The 21,431-nt window shown below is 40.6% G+C and overlaps 1 protein-coding gene and 1 non-coding gene across 2 annotated transcripts in view; both read left to right on the plus strand.

Moving 5' to 3' along the window:
• The first annotated feature begins 1,863 nt into the window (after positions 1-1,863).
• Positions 1,864-1,970, plus strand: LOC125121818 (U6 spliceosomal RNA). The gene has a single exon (XR_007133669.1). It is a non-coding gene; the product is annotated as a U6 spliceosomal RNA (small nuclear RNA).
• Positions 1,971-9,755: 7,785 nt separating this feature from the next.
• Positions 9,756-21,431, plus strand: part of SOGA3 (SOGA family member 3) — a 69,430-nt gene continuing 57,754 nt past the window's right edge. Inside the window, exons 1-4 of the mRNA XM_047759056.1 lie at positions 9,756-10,421; positions 12,226-13,420; positions 13,897-14,121; positions 15,911-16,069. Coding sequence (XP_047615012.1) covers positions 12,320-13,420; positions 13,897-14,121; positions 15,911-16,069 — 1,485 coding nt within the window. The 5' untranslated portion in view covers positions 9,756-10,421; positions 12,226-12,319. The remainder of the gene's footprint in view (positions 10,422-12,225; positions 13,421-13,896; positions 14,122-15,910; positions 16,070-21,431) is intronic.

Below are 21,431 nucleotides of genomic sequence, written 5' to 3' on the forward strand. Positions count from 1 at the left end.
TTAAGGACCATTTAAAGAAATGAAAATTGGGGGAGTTGGGGAGTTCCTGTCGTGGCGCAGTGGTTAATGAATCCGACTAGGAACCATGAGGTTGCAGGTTCGATCCCTGCCCTTGCTCAGTGGGTTAACGATCTGGCGTTGCCGTGAGCTGTGATGTAGGTCGCAGATGCAGCTCGGATCCCACGTTGCTGTGGCTCTGGTGTAGGCCGGTGGCTATAGCTCAGATTAGATCCCTAGCCTGGGAACCTCCATATGCGGTGGGAGCAGCCTAAGAAACGGTAAAAAGCCAAAATAAATAAATAAATAAAAATGAAAATTGGGGTTCCTGTTGTGGCGCAGTGGAAACAAATCCGACTAGGAACCATGAGGTTGTGGGTTCAATCCCTGGCCTTGCTCAGTAGGATCTGGCGTTGCCATGAGCTGTGGTGTAGGTCGCAGACATGGGTCGGATCTGGAGTTGCTGTTGTATAGGTTGGCAGCAACAGCTCAGATCCAATCCCTAGCCTGGGAACCTCCATATGCCGCAGGGGCAGCCCTAAAAAGACAAAAGACAAAAAAAAATTACAATTGACAGATTAATTCCTATTCAAAAATACTCTAATATTATAAAAACATGAATTTTTCTAAGTAAATATATAAAGTCAAATAATCAGAGCAGGATTTCCATAAAACTTGATAAGCTAATTCTGGAGTTCACTTAAGAGAGAAAATGGGAACAACTACACAAGCAAAGATTTAAATGAATAGGAGGGGATGTGCCCTACCCAATGTCAACATGGTCCATGAATTTATTGTAATCAAAATAGCATATATTAACATAGGAATAGATCAATGAACAGAGTGGATAATGCAGAAAAAACACCATTATTACTGGAATTTAGAATATTATCAAAACGGTATTATAGTTAAGAGCATGCATCCTGGAGCCAATATGACTGGGTTCAAGGCTGAGTCCGACACTGTTTGTCACCTTGGAAAAATTATTTACTCTCATTGAATCTTGATTTCCTGATGTGCAAAATGGGGGTAGTAAAAATACCTACTTATTTAAAAATAAGTAGGATTAAATTTTGAGTTCAAATAAAACAATTGAAAGGTTAGACTATCCTCATCATCAAGCAAAAGATGTTGTCTATAATCATTATCATCCTGGTAAAACAAAGAACAACAATTACTACTATTTATCAGGCCACTAGGGAAAGGACAATTGGCTACTCATTTACTTAAAAACAAACTTAAATAACTAAATCACATCATTCACAGAAATAATTTCCAGATTTATTTGAAACTATTGTTTCAAACATATTTGATTTAAAACTATGCATGTAAACATAATTATAATTGTGTAATGGGAAGACCTTTCTAAGCTAGATACAAAGACTAATAGCTATAAATATAAGGATTAGGAGTTCACACTGTGGCACAGTGGGTTAAGTATCTATCCAAATGCAGGAGTTCCTGTCTTGGCTCAGTGGTTAACAGACCCAACTAATATCCTGAGGACGCAGGTTCGATCCCTGGTTTCATTCAGTGGGTTGGAGATCCAGTGTTGCTGTGAGCTGTGGTGAGGGTTGCAGATGTGGCTCGGATTCTGCATTGCTGTGGCTGTGGTGTAGCCCTAAAAAGACAAAAGACAATCAATCAAACATCAATCAATCAATGAAAGAATCCAACTTCAGTGGCTTGGGTTGCTGCAGAGGCACAAGTTCATTCTGGCCTGGGGCATGGGTTAAAGGATATGGCAGGGCCATATTTGCTTCTTGCAGGGAAACTTCCATGTGCCGTGAGGGTGGCTGTTAAAAATAAAGAAAAAAATGTAATGATTGAAAAGTATATCCATGTACTAATTAAAAACTTTGTGTAGTGCTCGCTTTGGCAGCACATCTACTAAAATTGGAATAATACAGAGAAGATTAGCATGGCTCCTGCACAAGGATGACATGCAAATTCGTGAAGCGTTCCGTATTTTTCAGACAATTCTCCAAAGAAGACTTACAGATGGCCAAAAAACACATGAAAAAATGTTCAACATCACTCATCATTAGAGAAATGTAAATCAAAACCATTCTGAGATACCACCTTACACCAGCCAGAAAGCCCATCATCAAAACATCTACAAACAATAAGTGCTGGAGAGGGTGTGGAGAAAAAGGAACCCTACTACACTGTTAGTGGGATTGTAAATTGGTGCAACCACTATGGAAAACAGAACGGAGATTCCTCAGAAAACTAAACATAGAACTCCCATTTGATCCAGCAACCCCACTCCTGGGCATCTACCCAGAGAAAACTATGACTTGAAAAGACACATGTACTCCAGTGTTCATTGCAGTACTATTTGCAATAGCCAAGACATGGAAACAACCTAAATGTCCATCGACAGAGGAGTGGATCCAGAAGATGGGGTACATATACACAGTGGAATATTACTCAGTCATTAAAAGGAACGAAATACCAGCATTTTTAGCAACATGGATGGACCTAGAAATTATTATGCTAAGTGAAGTCAGCCATACAATGAGACACCAACATCAAATGCTATCACTGACATGTGGAATCTGAAAAAAGGACAGAATGAACTTCTTTGCAGAACAGATGCTGACTCACAGACTTTGAAAAACTTATGTTCTCTGGAGGAGACAGTTTGGGGGAGTGGGGGGATGTGCTGGGGTTGTGTGATGGAAATGTTATCAAATTGGATTGTGATGATCATTGTACAACTACAAATGTAATAAACTCATTGAGAAATAAAAAAAAAAATTGTGCAAAATGCCATAAAGTCAAAAGGCAAAAGACAGTGTGGAGAAAACATTTGTGAATAGAATATAGAAAAAGTAGAGCAGATGCTGACTCACAGTCATTGAAAAACTTATGGTCTCCGGAGGAGAGAGTTTGGGGGGTAGAGGGATGTGTTTGGGTTATGGGATGGAAATCCTGTAAAATTGGATTGTTATGATCATTATACAACTAAGATGTGATAAATTCATTTGAGTAATAAAAAAATTAAATTAAAAAAGAATATAGAAAAAGTAATTATCTAGATTATTAAAAAAAAACTCACAATAATAGTGAAAATTGAATCCAATAGAAAAATAAGTAAAGGAGATAAAGAGGCAATTCAAATACACATGATACTTAAAGAGATGTTCAATATCACTAAAAATCAGGGAAATGTATATTAAATAAAATGACACCTAGTTGTTAAAAAGATATTTAGTTTTAACAAAAAGAGGAAAAACAAGTCCTCTCATTACACTGTTAGTAGGAAAATGCATTAATGATGACATTTTATTTCCTTTATTTACTTTTTTGTCTTTTTAGGGTCTCACCTGAAGCATATGGAAGTTCCCAGGCTAGGGGTCCAATCGGAGCTGTAGCTGCCAGCCTACACCACAGCCACAGCAATGCAGGATCCAAGCCATGTCTGTGACCCACACTACAGCTCACGGCAACACCATGATTCTTTAATCCACCAAGTGAGGCCAGGAATCTAACCCGAGTCCTCATGGATACTAGTTGCGTTCATTACCACAGAGCTGTGATGGGAACTCCCAATAATGACATTTTAGATAGTAAAGGGCAAATCTTTAAGAAATTAAAGGAACATATACTTCAATCAGTAAATTCACTTCCGTGTATCTATTCCACAGAAAACACAAGTATACAGGGCATATGTAGAAATTACATATCTTCAACATTTCTACATAATATTACACTGTTTTTCAAAGTTATTGCACAAATTTATAGCCTACCAACTATACTTCAGACTTTCTACTGCTCCATATCCTCTTTAATGACGAGGCCTGCTCGTCAACCCAGGTCCCAAAGTCAGCGGTGTTGCAGAAATAAGAAAGTGACACGGAAATAGAGTGAGGCTCAGGGGGCTACCGCCTTCAGGAGGCAATAGCAACCCTCTGAGCTAACTCATGGTTTTTATTTACTATTTTCTACTTCCTTGTACATGCAGGGGATACATCAGTATTTTACTTCGAACTTATTGGAAGCAAGATATGCTGGGACAGTCATTCCTAAGCATATAAAATAATCATAAAGGTTTTAGCCCTCCCAGGCAGTAATTTGTTGTTTGCTTCAAGCCATCTATGGCCTCTCCCATAAATCCCCCAAGGCTCCATTCCTGAAAATGTCAGAGCTGATGGTTTTCCATCAGCAACATCAGTGCTTCAGCAATCTTGTTTTCAAGATGCCATTTTTGATGTTCTTCTCATTCATTTTGCCTCAAGGGTCATGAGAGAGTCAGAAGACTTTGTAAAGTTTGGACTTGGAGTTCCGGTCGTGGCGCAGTGGTTAATGAATCTGACTAAGAACCATGAGGTTGCCAGTTTGATCCCTGGCCTTGCTCAGTGCGTTAAGGGTCCAGCGTTGCCGTGAGCTGTGGTGTAGGTTGCAGACACAGGTTGGATCCCGTGTTGCTGTGGCTCTGGAGTAGGCCGGTGGCTACTGCTCCCATTGGACCCCTAACCTGGGAATCTCCATGTGCTGAGGGAGCGGCCCTAGAAAAGGCAAAAAGACCAAAAAAAAAAAAAAAAGACTTTGTAAAGAATAGACTGACCTCTACAGACACTCTATGGCACCAGTCTTTTCTTTCCATTCTTTGTCACGTCTCATACTCATGCTTCTAACACTTTAATATCTAGTTTTATTAGACTTTTAAAAATATTTTTAAAATGTTATCAGTGTGATATGGTAGTCTATGTTTGTTTATGCTTCCTTTTTACTAGTAAAATTGAATATATTTCCTATATTTATGACCCATTCACTTTTGCCCTTCTGTGATTGAGTCTTTGATCTGTTTTTTATTAAGCTGTTAATATTTTATTGATTTGTAGAACTTTGAGATATTCTGGATACTAATCTTTTTGTCGTTATACATTTGAAACTGCTCCTCCCATTTTATGATGTCTTTTTATCCTTTTTTTTTTTGTCTTTTTGCCTTTTCTATGGCTGCTCCCTCGGCATATGGAAGTTCCCAGGCTAGGGGTCTAATCGGAGCTGTAGCCACCAGCCTACACCAGAGCCACAGCAACGCGGGATCCAACCTGTGTCTTCGACCTACACCACAGCTCGTGGCAACGCCAGATCCTTAACCCACTGAGCAAGGCCAGGGATCGAACCCACAACCTCATGGTTCCTAGTCGGATTCGTTAACCACTGCGCCACTGTGGAACTCCTCATTCTTATTTTTACTTTATATTTTGATGAACTGAAATTTTTTTATGTTCAATGTACTAATCTTCCCTTTTGAGTTAAATAATTTTTGAACCTTATTTTTTCAATCCTTCCTTGTCCCAGACTGAAAAAATGCAGTCTTCTAATCTTCCTTTTAAATGTGTTGGAGTTCCCCTTGTAGCTCAGTGGTAACGAACCAACTAATATCCAGGAGGATGAAGGTTTGATCCCTAGCCTCAGCCAGTGGGTTAAGGATCTGGCGTTGCTGTGAGCCGTGGTGTAGGTCACAGACTTGGCTTCGTGGTGTAGGTCACAGACTTGGCTTGGCTCTGGCATGGCTGTGGTATAGGCATAGGCCAGCAACTCTAGCTCCAGTTTGACCCCTAGTTTGGGAACTTCCATATGCCATGGGTGGTGGGTCCCTAAAAAAAATTTTTAAAAGGTGTTAAGCTTTTGCCTTTCACACTTGAATTGTAAATGCATTGTCAAGATTTATTAACCACTTACAGTGCCAGGCATGTAGTAATTATTAACTTATCTTTAGTTATGAATAGTGCATGTTCCATGCACTGTTATATGAATTCCTTTCACCATTTTATAATAATAATCCCATAAATTAAGTACTATTAATAAAAATTTAATAGCATATGTTAAATGTATAGATAAATTAATGAATGAGTTGAAAAAAACTGAGGCTCAAAAATTTTAAATAACATCCCTAAATTGATTTGACAGAAGAATTTGAAACTTAAACTAAACCTTTTTTTTTGTCTTTTTTTTTTGCCTTTTCTAGGGCTGCTTCCCATGGCATATGGAGGTTCCCAGGCTAGGGGTCTAATCGTAGCTGTAGCCACTGGCCTACACCAGAGCTACAGCAACTCAGGATCAGAGGCACGTCTGCAACCTACACCACAGCTCACAGCAACACCGGATCCTTAACCCACTGAGCAAGGCCCGGGATTGAACCTGCAACCCCATGGTTCCTAGTCGGATTTGTTAACCACTGCGCCATGACAGGAACTCCTAAACTAAACCTTAAAATATGGGTAGCTTTTGGACAGGAAAAGAATACAGGCATTCCAAGTATGGAAAATAGCAAGAGAAAAAGTACTTATGCAAGACAAGACCAAAAAAGACAGTAAGTCAAAGCAGACAGAAAGTATGAGTGGTGAAGTATTAGGGAATTTATTTCATATAGGATGGAGACAGTGCAGTTCCTTAAAGTTTAGCAAGAAGAATTTGAACATTATGCAGTTACTGTAAGGAGAGTGATATGAGGGAAATTTTATTTAGTAAAGATATAAACTGGCATCATTAGACATTGTGGATTTGGCAGAAAGAATCTATCTAATAAAGGAAGACTATGCAATACTCTAAGCATGAAGTTATAAGGATCTGGGCTTTGATAGTGATTGCACAGGAAATCAAAAAGTCTAAGATTTTTTTTTAAAGGGGCATATCCAAGGCATATGGAAGTACCCAGGCTACAGACTGAATCTGAGCCACAGCTAGAGCAACACAGGAACCTTTAACCCACTGTGCAGCCAGGATTGAACCCGCACCTCTGCAGTGATTCAAGCTGCTGCTGTTGGATTCTTTTTTTTTTTTTTTTGTCTTTTTGCCTTTTCTAGGGCCACTCCTGCTCCATATGGAGGTTCCCAGGCTAGGGGTCTAATCGGAGCTATAGCTGCCGGCCTACACCACAGTCACAGCCGAGTCTATGACCCACACCACAGCTCATAGCAACGCCAGATCCTTAACCCACTGATCAAGGCCAGGGATGGAACCTGCAACCTCATGGTTCCTAGTCAGATTCATTAACCACTGAGCCACGACGGGAACTCCTGCAGTCGGATTCTTAACCCACTCTGCCACAGCAGGAAATCATAAGAAATATTTTGAAGGATAAAATGGATATAGAGGCAACGGAAAAAGATTAAACAATGAAGAAATCAGTGTTTAGTGGGAAAGTATATCAGAAGATGATTTCACTAAAAGAAAAAAAAGATACAGAATACAGTTTTTCTTAAAAGAAAAACAGAATATAAATCAATGCCAATTAAAGGAGAGAAAAATTTCACATGGAATTTGAGGTGATAGTGTTATTTCCACATGCAGAATCTGATGAAACGGAACTTAGTAAGTCATTTAACATCTCTAAAAGTCAGTTATTCCATGTTTTAGGTGAAGACAGTATTTATTTTACAATATTTTGACCATACAAAGTGAAAGGACCTTGCAAAGAGTAAGCTATGTAGATACAGAACTGTTATATAGTTAAAGTCATAGAATCAAAGGGTAGATATTTTAAGCTTCAAAGTCTTTGAAGTTAAGACTTTAGTCGTCTTCCTTTGATTGAAGATCCACATCTTACTGTGCTACAGACTGGGTGATTTATTATTACACACATGAAAAGGTCAGCTGGGCAGTCTGCTTCTGAAACACAGTAAAAATAATGCATAAACCTTTCTAAATTCTGACAAAATCTCTGAATAATAGATTTATCTATAATGTTTCTTAGTTGGAGAAATATAAATTTTTAACTGTCAAAAGACCAAACCAGATAAATTTCCAATTCAAATGTTCTAATTTTTTTGTTTGTTTTGGTTTTGTTTGGTTTTTTGCTTTTTAAGGCTGCACCTGTGTCATATGGAAATTTCCAGGCTAGGAGTCCAATTGTAGCTGCAGCTGCCAGCCTATGCCACAGCCGCAGCAATGTCAGATACAAGCCACACCTGTAACTTACACCACAGCTCACGGACAATGCCAGATCCTTAATGCACTGAGCAAAGCCAGGGATCGAACCCACATCTTCATGGGATACTATTCCGGTTCATAATCCACTGACCCACAAGGGGGTCTCCTCTAATGGTATATTTACATGAGTAAAGAAGCATCTTAAATATTGCTTCTACCTAATCTTTATTACTAGTTTTCAATCTTGAAATTGCACTATAGTATTATAAAATGACATTTAAGCAGGTTTACTGCTTAAGATGCATGATAATAATTATTATTTTTTATTATACTTTTTTACACTTAACTAATTGTATTGAAATAAGTGGTACTACCTTGGGAAAAACTGAAGCACAGATAAACAGAGTACAAGTTCTCAGAGAAGTAGGCCCAGGTATGTTTTGTGTCCATAGACTATGTTTATAATACCATTATTAGATTTGTGAATAAACATTAATCTGAAAAAATATTTTTATCCATTTATCCATTTTGGTCAAACGAATCTTTGTATTTCTCAAGTAAATTACAACTCAAGTTTGGGTATAGTGACAATTTATTTCCTAGTATAAATTCCAAGTAAATTGTGATCACATTTTACTTTTTTTTCTTCCTCTTTATTTTTGGTATTCTAGTTAAACTCTGAGCTATTCGTTATATATGTCACAGACATCACATTTCCACGTTCCAGAAGTATTTAAAGGGTTATATGGAAGTTATGCCAGTTCTCATCAATATGCTTGCGTCTCCCAGACAGGAACTATTTCTTGATTTACGTTTGCATACCAGCACCTTGGACAGTGTCAGGCAGTCAAAAAGGCACTTTTCTACTTTGGAGCAGATGACTCTATGAATGATTTTGTCTTGATGCTATATTTGTCTTATATATTACTGGAGACACTAATCATCAGGGATTGAACCTCTTTTTATTTGGCCGTAATGATATCGCTTGTGTGCAAACCACTCCTAAATTGCTCTTCATCTTTATTGCAAGATGATATAATTGGAAAATAAAATCTTACACTAAAATTCATGTTAGCATAAAAAATTATTTCGTTATTGACCTCATCTTACATACAAAACCACAATATTAATGTAATAAGAATGTTAAACAAAAATACCTTTTCTAAAGCAATGTTTATTTTCATTCCTATCTTCGTTCCTTCAATCACCAAGGACTTCTTAAAGGTAAGAAGGAAAACTTCAAGCTTCCTCTCACCCCACTACCCCGTGTCCCCCTCAAAGAAAACAAAACAAAACAAAAAACTGGAAGGGGAAGAGAATTTCCCAGTCGCATTTTAAAATACTGTTACTGAGCAGCAGTATGGATTACTGTACATCAAAAATGTATATATTCTGAATTCCCTTTTTTGGCGGAATTTCTTTTAAATTCACATCTTATAACAAATATGCTCTTGATGATTCCTGTTGCCCACATGCACTGCTGTAAAGATATGGATCCTAGTAATTGCTCCTTGTGTTCACAGTGGAAAGTGGCACTTAATAAAGGAGAGAAGAAAATATACCGAAGGCAAATCCGGCTGTCAACGATAGCTGTAAACCAGTATTTCTTTGGTTGGCACTAAATTAGTCGTGGTATCTCAAGAGCCCTTTGTTTGTGGGACAGTGGATCTGGCAACCATTATCTGCTCGTGGAAACGACGTCTGACGACTCCGCCCGGTCTGGGGGTGGGGAAGGTGCACCGCGTGGAGAGCTCGACTGAGAATTAAAGTGAGCGAACAAAGAGAACTCCCAGCAGCCGCCCGCCAGCGCCTTGCAGCTGCATCAGGAGACGTCAGTCACGCCCGGAAGGCTGTTAGAATCCGCCTCCCTGAGAAAAGAGCTCAAATAAATAATTGATGGCGATTGATGCTGTTCAGGACAAAGCTTTGCGGAAAACCAGTGCATCCGATTTCGAGCGGTTTTGGAATCTTCTGCCAAGTAAGGGGTATGTGAGTGCAGCAAAGACTTTAAGCGCGGCTACCGGACTTCCATCTCGGGCGTGGCTCTGGCCTTTTTGTCTTCTTGCCACCACCCCCATCCCCTCTTTCTTCTCTTCCCTTTTGAAAGTAGCCTCTCTTTGGTTACTTTTAGCCGGTTCCCCCTTGCAATCCCGCCCCCTCCCCTGCCCAGTCTGGTGAGGTCAGCTCATGAATATCTGTGCACTTCCTGGGGAGCGTCTGGCACTGCTTGGTACCTCGCGTATTCGCCTGCTCCGAGCCGCAGCTTCAGCCCAGCCACCGACCGCGGAGGAGTAATACGCTCTTCTGGCCGCTGAGTCTCCACGTTAACGCCATTGTTTGGAGAAACCGATTTCGCATGGAACTGGAACCAACAGGCCCAAAGGCAAAGTGCTCAGCCAGACAGTTGTATAGAATACTACGAAGCTAAACTTTCCTCGCCTCCGAAAGACACAATAAGAAACCCTGAATTCCCTGGAAGATCAGAAAGAAAGCGCTGTTGATTTGTTTCAACTTCGAAACATCGCCTCTGCTAAGAAGTGAGCAGTTCTGGATTTTCTATTGCGATGGGAATGAAAGATGGGGTGGGTCAGTGGGCAGATAAAACTTGAGATTAAAATGTTGGTTTGGGCCATGCCGGGGCTGCTTGTTTGGCGATTTCCACCGGGGAGGCCTCGAAGAGACACAGCATCTTGTCACTTTGTGAGAACCACGTGACAGCAGCCAGGTACCTTTGCCTATGGGGGCCGAGTTCCAGGAACTCTAGCTTTCTCCTTGGGTTAGAGCTATATGTTCAAGCTTGCTCTGGTGGCTTTCAACTTCAGAGTGGTTCTGCCTCATTCAGAACAAAAATGAAGCTACATTGGCAATGTAATTTATTTGGGTGATCCAGGTTAGTGTAACCCACCAATGAACTAGACCAGATATTCTTGGAGCGTGTTGCTCTGGGAGAACATGTAGAAAATAAGTTGATGGACGATTCCTCCCTCCTCCACCCCCATGTCTTCTTTGTTCACTATTATTTTCCAAACTGAATTGGAAGCAGATATCAGAAGGAGAAAGGGAGGTGGGAGAGGAGACTTCTCATAATATATCTTTATAAAATGAGGAATTACTACACATTGACAAAGTTACGATACTTACATAAGAACAAGAGTAATGCTAGGAAAGTAACTAGCATGTATCTCCTCCCCTAATGGGAGGATTTTTTTTGAAAAGCAGAACTTTCTGCCTCGTCATGCCCTTTTCAGTGCTTTAGAGAGAAATTATATTCCTAAGGAAGAGACACCTATTGACTAGCTAAGTAGCTGGACCACTAGGGAGAAGAAACTGGGAAGCAATGGGTTTTGAGTTGCTATTTTCCAGATTTTAAAAGCCAGTGATGAATTTACCTTGGAAAAAATACACAATAGAAGTCGATCTCATCATGATGCGTGAGGATACACAAGGCTTTTTAGGCGAAGGATCATTCTGTCTTAGAATTTGGCTTCATGGAAAGAACTGGAGCACTTTAAAAGTACCTTAGCTGTTATGTACCATCTAAGAAGAAGCTTAAAAATGAAAATACTTCCTATCTAGCAATTGCATTTAAAACTAAAATGATTCATTAAGAACAATGAAATTTGAGTAAGTGTAGAAAAAAATTATCATCTGTAACTTAAGAAATTGTGTAGAGCCAACAAAAACATTTCCAAAGTATTTTACATTATTTCTCAAAGCTAAAAAATAAGGAAAAAGAAAAATTTCTTTAGGGTCGCTAATGACCAAACAGAATGGATGATTTTTAATACCATATTTTCTTGAAGCTGAAGTTGATTTAAAGTCATTCATTATTTATATTTTCTTTTAGTTTTAAGCTAAAGGAAAGTGGATGCATTTTTCTAACTAAGAGCAACATTAAGGGTTTGAACTGTTTGAGAAAAGTGGCATTTATCCATACAATTTTTTTGCCTAGGAAGCTACATCATAACCCTTTTCATTTAATTGACACGGGAATATTAATTAAAACTTTCTCCACTAAACTAGGCTTTAAAATGCAGAATTGGTAGTGGGGAAAACAGAGCTGGAAAATGAGGATATTGGCAACTATAGCATATGGACATCTTTTCCTTCTAAAGCTTTTTCTTGACCTTATCCTTAAAAAAAAAAAAAAAATCCCCTTATCGTCAATTCCTTACTGACCCAATCCTTGCCATAACTTGCTACCGTGGGAATGTTAGGTTCAGCAGCCTTCAGATCTTCATCATTTTACTGAGATGGAGTGAGATGGCGATAGCGCCTCCCTGGGCAAAATGTAACATTACAGACGTGCTGTGTGCTTCTCTTCTTTTGTTTCTGTCGCAGATTAGAAAGGAAATTGGTGGCAGTGAGGAGGGACGAGAATGATCTGGTGATGGATTACTGTAAATCGCATCCAATAGATTCTTGCTAGATTGCCATGAGTCAGCCACCGACGGGGGGCGCTGCCCCTGCCACGGCAGCAGCTTCTGCCGCCACCGCTGCCACTGAGGCTCGCTTGCACCCGGAGGGCAGCAGCAGAAAGCAGCAGCGTGCTCAGTCACCCGCTAGACTGAGAGACAATTCGGTCCGACAGACAACCGCGACCACCCGGTCCCCAATAGGGGCCGGTACTAAAGTCAATTCTGTTCGACAGCAGCAGCTGCAGCAACAGCAGCAGGGCAACAAGACCGGGAGCCGCTCGGCGCCTCCTGCCAGCGCCCGAGGAAGCGGAGGCGGGGCGGAAAAGGCCGCACCCCTGGCTCCCAAGGGGGCCGCGCCGGGAGCTGTCCAGACAGTGGCTGGTGCTGAAGCGGCCCCGGTGGCGACCCTGGCCCCGGCAGGTGTTAGGAGGCCTGGCCCGTCGGAGGAGACGCCCCGGGAGCTAGATCCTGCGTCCTCTAAACTCGGGGAACCCCCTCCGCTTGGAGAAGGAGGAGGAGGGGGTGGGGAAGGAGGAGGAGCCGGCAGTGGCTCTGGGGAAAGGGAGGGGGGCGCTCCGCAGCCGCCGCCGCCGCCCAGGGGCTGGCGAGGGAAAGGCGTACGCGCTCAGCAGAGGGGCGGCAGCGGCGGGGAGGGGGCCGCCCCTTCGCCATCCTCCTCCTCTGCGGGCAAAACCCCGGGCCCCGGCAGCAGAAACTCCGGGATAGGCGTTGTGGGGGGTGGCAGCGGTGGCGGAGGGAGCTACTGGAAGGAAGGATGTCTGCAGTCTGAGCTCATCCAGTTCCATCTCAAGAAAGAGCGGGCGGCAGCGGCGGCGGCCGCGGCTCAGATGCACACTAAGAACGGCGGCGGCGGCAGCAATCGTAGCTCTCCGGTCGCTGGCGCTCCTTCCATTTGCGAGCCCCTCGCAGTCCCTTTCAACTCCTCAATGGCGGCGGCAGCAGAGGGCCCTCAACAGAGCGCAGAGGGCAGCGCGAGCGGTGGGGGTATGCAGGCAGCGGCGCCCCCTTCGTCGCAGCCGCACCCGCAGCAGCTCCAGGAGCAGGAGGAGATGCAGGAGGAGATGGAGAAGCTGAGGGAGGAAAATGAGACTCTCAAGGTGAGGAGGATGGGGGCGGGGGGTAAAACAGGTTGGGGGAGGGGAGGTGCGGGCCTCGGAATATTAGGGCGTGTCCTTGCGGGAGTGAGAGGCTGCTAACCTGTCAGGGATCCTTAAAAGAGGGAGGAGAACAGGAAATGAGAGGAGGGGGCTCCCCGGCCTGTTCCGGATTTAAAAGGGTTGGAGATTAGTGGCGTTATGTTTTTATTTAAATCCAAATCTGGGCCTTCGTTTCTCTAATTATTATGGTTTGTCCCACTTTTTTTATGGAGAGAGCTGCAGTAGGAGAGCGAGGAAAGGCCTAAAGGGGGCCCATTTTCCTAGTTTCTTCTCTTTCATTCAGCTCCATGCCATTCCTGTCTCTTGGAGAGAGGGCCATAAAGCTGAGAACCTGGAGTTGGGATGGGGTGTATACAGTGTGTGCCAAGGGGTGGGTGGCGAGTCTAATTTTGACCCGCGGCCTATCACCGCCTCAGAATGAGATCGATGAACTGAGGACCGAGATGGACGAGATGAGGGACACTTTCTTCGAGGAGGACGCCTGTCAACTGCAGGAAATGCGCCACGAGTTGGAGAGGGCCAACAAAAACTGCCGGATCCTGCAGTACCGCCTCCGCAAAGCCGAGCGCAAAAGGCTCCGCTACGCGCAGACAGGGGAAATCGACGGCGAGCTCTTGCGCAGCCTGGAGCAGGACCTCAAGGTCTGCGGAGCGAGAGCTCTGGGGACTGGGGTAGGGGTTGGGGGAGCGGCAGGGGCTGCGGTTGGGGACTTCGGTCAGGGGCTCTTTGCATTGCAAGACCTTTAGTGGTGGTTGGCAAAGAGCTTTAGGGACACGGAGTTTCTCAGCTCCGACCGCAAAATATCAGGAACGGGAAGGGAAGAGGAAGAACAGACAGGTGGGTCTGAGGAGTCCGGGCTTTGCTGAAGGTCTTGTGCAGAGCAAGCTCTGTGGGCTCTCCTGGGAGTAACGGTGACTCTTAAAGGGGGACTGGTAGGAGGTCGCCTCTTTCCCCGGCGGAAACGAGGGCGTGGCAGAGCACAGGCTCTGGCCTTGATCTGGCTTTCAGAGGCCGTCCTCCAAGTGCAGGCCAGGTGGATTCAGGCACTCTCCTTCAGTGGAGTTAGAGCCCAGAGTACGAACAGCACTGGGAAGATATTAGAGCTAAGATTGCTCTCTGAAAGCCCCACCCTCCCCAGGCTTTCTAGAATTCCTTCCTTTCTGTACTTAACATTCAGATAACTCCCAGAAAGGAAAACTGTCCATCTTGTGGTCACTTTGGGAAAAGTAAAGGGAGGGTGAACTAAATGAAAGAAACTTGTTCTTAGTGAAGTTGCTCCTTTAGAATCTTCCCCAATGAGAAATTTTGACCTTGAAACGTATTTTTAGGCAGGTGTGGTCTGTTTATTCAGTTTGATTGTAGGCAGATTCACTGACAGTGCAAATTGGATGTTATCTTCGTGGTCTTGGACAGCAAAAGACATGTAATTTTAATTGTATTAATTTCATCATGATATAAAAACCTAGTGTAATTATCTTGTATTTTTTAAAAGATAGCTATGAGGTAACACTTTATGAAAGCCATTGTATTATTTCTCATTTTTCTTTTTCTGACATTTATTGAGTGCTTGCTATGTGCCAGGTGTTGCAGCATGCATTGTTACTTATGTTGTTTCATTTAGTTCTCAGGAAGAAGAAAACCTGTAAGCAGGGATTATTAGTAGCATGATTTTACAAGTGCCCAAGATAAACCTTTTAGAGAAGTTAAGTCCCCAACCCCCAGCCCTGGAACTTGGCTATGAGTTGGCCAGGCTGGCTCCCCATCCAATCTAAAACCACAGCTTATGTCTTGAGCTACTGTACAGGGACTGCACCACTTTTTTCCAAAATGTAAAATTTCTGAGGTATTCTTAAAGCAGGAGGCAAAAATGCACATGCTTAAAAACAAAAAACTAATCTCAATGACTAAAATATTTCTTAAAACCAAACCTCTGGAATGATGGTATCAAAATTCAAGCCCCAGACCCTGGTTGAGAAAATTTTGTTTTCCAGTCTTTAAGTGATAATGGAAGCATCCGCCACATAGTTTTGTTGTGGAATTAGAGGAGATGCGTGAAATTTCTCTACATGTGATAAAACAGAGTTCAGCATTTATAAACGTGTTATAGTCTAGACATTATAAGAATAGAGAGAGGGCCAGACTACCTATCCACTCGTTAGCTGTGTGACCTTGAGCAAGTTACTTTACCCCTATGAGACAGTTTTCCTCAACTATAAAGTAGGAATAATAATGGGACCTATTTCATGGGATTGTTGTGAGTTAAATGGTTTATATGTGTGAATGGCATCTGAAATATAGAGTATCTGGAATGATGCCTGGCAGATGGTAGGCACTATATACATATTGGTTCTTAATACTTTTAATATAACTTTAGCCCACTTATTATATTGTCTTTAATTACATTTTGTTGTTAAAAACACTTTAATTTAGGTTGCAAAGGATGTATCTGTGAGACTTCACCATGAATTAGAAAATGTGGAAGAAAAGCGAACAACCACAGAAGATGAAAATGAGAAACTGAGACAGCAGCTTATAGAAGTTGAGATAGCAAAGCAAGCTCTGCAGAATGAACTGGAAAAAATGAAGGAGGTTAGTATTCAATTATCTCATGGTGTGCTCTGCATATTTAGCACTTCATAGAGAGTACCAAAAAGTAATATCACTGTTAAAATAACTCAGATTTTTTTTATGATTATAGGACAGTTTGCTGTTCTTACCCAGCATAGTGACAGATACATGATTTCATACTAACAAATACGCAACAAAGACAAAATTCTGACCTCAGCCCTGCCTCCAATTTGACATCAATGAGCTGTGACTGGTGTTTCATATGTGTCATCTAAATGGATGTTAGTTAAATAAATTATATGCTATACCAAACATGAAGGATATCAGAAGTATGAAGGAATAAGTGTTCCGTTAGTTGAGTGGAAGACCTAATCCTATGAGATGAGGGTCATGGGACCAAAAACTTTCAGGATGAAAAAGTCCACAAAGGCCCTTCTGTCTAATATAATCATTGCTTGAATCGTTATAATGAAGCCCAAAATGATTTAGTGCTTAGAACATCACAAGTGACTAGCCCTTAAGATCTTCTCCAGTAGCCAATTCTATGACAGCATAGCTCTGTTTAAAGGTTTTCTTTGTTTTGAGTTGAACTCTATTTATTTGTAACTTTAATAAATTCATCTTGGTCTTACATTTTTGAGCAGAAGAATCTGAGTTCTCATCCACATTGGCTGTTGGAAGATTCTGACCATTTTCCTTTTGAATTTTCTCAAAGAACAAGATCAGTAAAAATAATTGCAGAATAAAAGAAACAGAAAAGATGTATCAAGAAACAATTAGATTTGTGATAAGTAACATTTGAATTAAAATAATATTCTTCCTTGAAAACTACCTGAAAATGTACTTTGCAACCGGTGAAAATCATTATTGAGAATTAGCAAATATACACCTGTCCCCTGAACATTTCCTCTGTTTAAATATGCAAGAATTTAAATCTTTCCATATTCTTATCTTGCCATAGACTAGATTGCTGTGCTTATCTTGAATTGGTATAAAAATATGTCTAGTATGTAATAGTGAAAATATCAGTAGTCGATAAAGAATATGTAGAAGGAGTTTGTAGAAAACTGTTTTAGTGGGGTAAACTGTTTTGTGATTTAAGTTCCTCCTTACCCTGATGTTAAACATTTTCTAACGTAACAAATTAGGGAAAAATAATTTTAATTATATGTGATTCTTAGTTAATACCTAAGAGTGGCTATGTGGTACAGAATTAAAAAATGAAAACTGGGAGCCATGTGACTGTCTTCACCAGTAACAGAGTGATTTAAAGGGCTCCAACTTCTACTTGCCTCAGTTTATTCCATCGTAAAATGTTATTTTCAATGATTCTCAGCACCTCCTGCAGCTATTATGATTTTTATCATGAAATCTAGGACATTACCATTAAGAGGAGCACAGTTTTTTTTCTAAAGTTCAGAGATCAACTACGAAATTAATATAGATATAAGTATATGTTTTTTCAATTATAGTGTACAGTTGAAATTTGTCAAAATTGAAAGTTTGATTTGCAGGGGAAAAACATAGGTAGCTGTGGTTTGCTGGGGCTGTCATAATAAAGTACCACAGACTGAGTGGCTTTGACATAGAAATTTTTTTTTCCCACAGTTCTAGAGGCTAGAAGGCCAAAATCAAAGTGTTGGCAGGGTTCGTTTCTTCTGAGAGCCATGAAGGAAATCTATTCCAGGCCTGTCTCCTTGGCTTGTATATGGCTATCCTTACATTCATGTGGCATTTGCCCTGTAGCTGTCTGTGCCCAAATTTCCCCTTCTTATAAGACACCGGTAATATTAAGCTAGGGCTCACCGTAATGACCTCAAGACGCTACCTCCAGATAAGGTCACATTCTGAGGTACTTGCTTGGGATTAGAACTTCCACATGTAAGTTTGGGCAGGGGCACAATTCAACCCATAAAAGTACCTCTTAAATACCTTCTTATGGACAGACAAAAAAAAATTCATTGTCAGTTCCATAAGGCTCCATTCCATGTTTAGAGCTCACTTGCCTTCTTCCATATTCTTTGTTTATACAATTAAAAATATTCAAGTCAACACAGACATCACTGATTACAAGGGATTAAAAAGGAATGCCATGTGATTTGGTATCATGCAAATGTTTTTCAAGTGGTATATATGGAAAGCTGGATTTAAGAATGGCATAAGAACTTTTTGATTTTCATCCTGTTTCCAGGAAAGGGGAAAATTCCTATAGACTGGCTGTCCATTAACCAGACAGCCAGGACCTCTCCCATCTTGAAATAAGAGCCAAAGTAACCGGGTTCCTAGGAAAAATGACTGGAATCTGAGGATGTCCTCAGGATAATCATTGTAAAAATGCATTTCTTTGATTCTATTCCCCAAACCTTTTCTTATGACTATTTCCTCCCTCAGGCTCTAACTCTGAATTGAGTAAATGCTCTTGCTGTGTTAGGCAGCATAGGTGTATGTTCAAGCCAATGAAGAAATTCTTATTCTCCTTGGAGTTATAAAAGCCAAACTCCAATCCCTAATTAGAGATTACAACAATAAAAGTGTAAGGAATTTAGGAGTGCGTGTGCAGGACATCAGCTTTTAGAGTAACCTTTTAATTTTAAAATGGGCTCAGAGTTCCCTGGTGGCTCAGCATGTTAAGGATCCAGCTCTGTCACTGCTGTGGCTCGGGTTGCTGCCTTGGTGCAGGCTTCATCCTTGGCCTGGGAACTTCTATATGCCTTAGGCTTGGCCAAAAAGAAAAAAAAAATGGACTCTAAAGTAGCATTCATAGTTTGAGAAGTTGAGTGGTGGTAGGGAAAAGGAACAGAATTAGAGAAGAAAGGAGAAAAAGTTAACTATCTGAAGGATTCTAAATGTAATAAAGAGAAAATGAAAATGATTCCAGAAGAAAAGTTCTATAGTTATTCATTTGAAGTTGACTTTTATAGGGTTCAGAAAAATGTCAGAAGTTAAAAAAAAAAAGTTTTAAAATATGTTTAGAAATCAGAAATTTTTTTTAAAGTGAGATTTTTGTATTGGTAATTTTGTTATCCACCAAAAACATAAATATTAAAACTGAGGCACAGTCATAATTGGCTTATTTTGTGGGGTAAAGACTGTGAGTTTGAAACTGGTCTTGTCCCTGTATGACTGCAACAACTTCAGTTCATCGTTTGCAAAAACATATTCAAGTCCTTGTTGAGTGTTAATCACACAACTGTCATCTCTTGGTGGCATTCTACCAGTGGAGAAAATATACCCAGGCCAAGGTTTCCATTGTGAAGAAAATGTACTAGTTATGGAGCAAAATCATAGAATGTTCAATTCCCAGATTTTAGTTTCTTGTATGGAGCAATATAGATGTTGAACAGTACAACTGGGACCAACAGGCCATCTGCTGGAGTTTGGAAACCACCTACTAACAGTTTAACTGGCTTCAAGAGTGTTGACCAATTGCTCTCAGGGCTGGTGGCTGCACAGGGTCTTAATGCACCTGCTCACATCCATCTGCTTATCTTCTCCCTCCGGGGTAGGGAGTGAGCGCCTGGGGCTAAGAAGAATTGAGCAGAGGCAGGATGGAGGTAATTAGTAGACTCTACTGCAACTCATTGCTTGCATTGAAATAGCTGATATTCTGCCAACTGCAAACAAGAGGGACCTCTTTGGATGTTGCCTTAGAATCTTAATGGCATCCTCATCCCAATGATAAAACATTCATTGCCATTGGCAGTATGCTTTCTTGTAGTGGAAAATTGCCTTTTTCTTTATGTAACTGGGAAAAAATGATTTTCCATTTTTCAACATCACAAACAAATCAGCAAGACAGAGGTTTTGGTAAAAGTTATTTTATGGAAACTACAACTAGCTCTTTGAATGCCAGGATGGGTTAATGCATCCATAGCATAAAGCAAGAATACAGAGGAGGCTGTATACAATATGGAGGAGGCTCTGTGAAGGGTGAGTCTCTGCTACAGTTATTTGAGGGTCCCTGCCCTTCATGAAGTCCTACTGCTGTAGGAACAACCTTTGTTTCCAAAGCTTTGAAAGCCCTGTGCTGCTCTTCAGGAGAAAGGGGTCCTCTCTTGTCATCTTTATGGTCTGGTGCTTGGAGAAGCATTGGATGTCAGATATTTGAGGATAGAATTAACCAACAGGGGGCCTTTGAAGATGGAAAAGGATAAAAGAGTATCTGAGATGATAATGAGAAGTGCTTATTAGATTTTCATTTCAGAATCTGAACTCTGTGTTATCTCATTTCTCACCCTGTCACAGAATCTTAAAAGAAAGTAATTTTCTTAACTTTTCCTAGCCTTTGCTCTAGAGGGCTCTTAACTGGCCTATTGCAATAGCACCGTCTATCTTGGGACTTTTATTTGCTGTGCACTTGGTTAATGTATCCTATCTATTACAATGAACTTTCATTCTACAACATAAAAATAATTAGTACTATAAATTTCAGCAATACCGTCTCCATTAAAATTTCTGTTTACATAGATAATATATCTGTTTATTTACTCTTTACAGACAGAATACTTTAATAAACAAATACTTGTCCTGCATGGTTAGAATTATCTGTTTATTTTCTTATATAAAATAAAGAACCCATTGTAAGTATACTTGGTTTTGATAGGGCATGTCTAAGTTATAAAGAGAAAAAAAAAATCTTCAGTGATAATGAGCAAAGAAGCAGCCCAAGAAACAGTTTAAATGGGGAATTTCTTTGGCATTTAAGTATTTTCCCCTGGTTCTGGTAGTTCACCTATAGTTTTAAAAATGGAACTGTAGTTATTGATCTTTTTGATGAAATTACCATAAATATTTTGATATGTATCAATTAAACATTATGACTTTAGTCATATCTTCTCAGAAGCAGTAGTTTATTGAATAACATAGGCAGGAATAAAGAAACTAAATTTAAAACAAAGAATAATGTGCCAGGTAAGCACAGAAAAGTTTGTCTTCCAGCTTACCAGTTGCCAGAAATGTACTTTTAAAGACGTATTGATTTAGGAATTATAGATGTTATTAACTTTTTTTTAAATGAAATTATGTATGCAGTTGTAGGTACTTTGAAGTGATTTCCAAGACTCAGTCTTGGGTAAGTGGTATGTTTCTTTACCCAGATGCCAAGTAACCAGCAAAAGCAAAGTAGTACACAGATAAGAAAATCCCTATTGATGGATTATTTTATGAAACATACTGATTTTTTATTATAAACTTCAAATTTCTGGGTTTTTTTTTTTTAACATAAAAGTACACATTAGCATGACACTTCCTATGTAGTGAATTAGATTCCAGTTCCTTTCTTGGCTCGAATTTTGAACTTTATGTTCTTGAAACAATAAGGCACTGTACAAATAATGGATTCTTACAGTAATGGACTAAGTCCCTCCAGTTTAATCCACATGTA

This window comes from Phacochoerus africanus, chromosome 2 (assembly GCF_016906955.1).
Source record: "Phacochoerus africanus isolate WHEZ1 chromosome 2, ROS_Pafr_v1, whole genome shotgun sequence".
Lineage (NCBI taxonomy): Eukaryota > Metazoa > Chordata > Mammalia > Artiodactyla > Suidae > Phacochoerus > Phacochoerus africanus.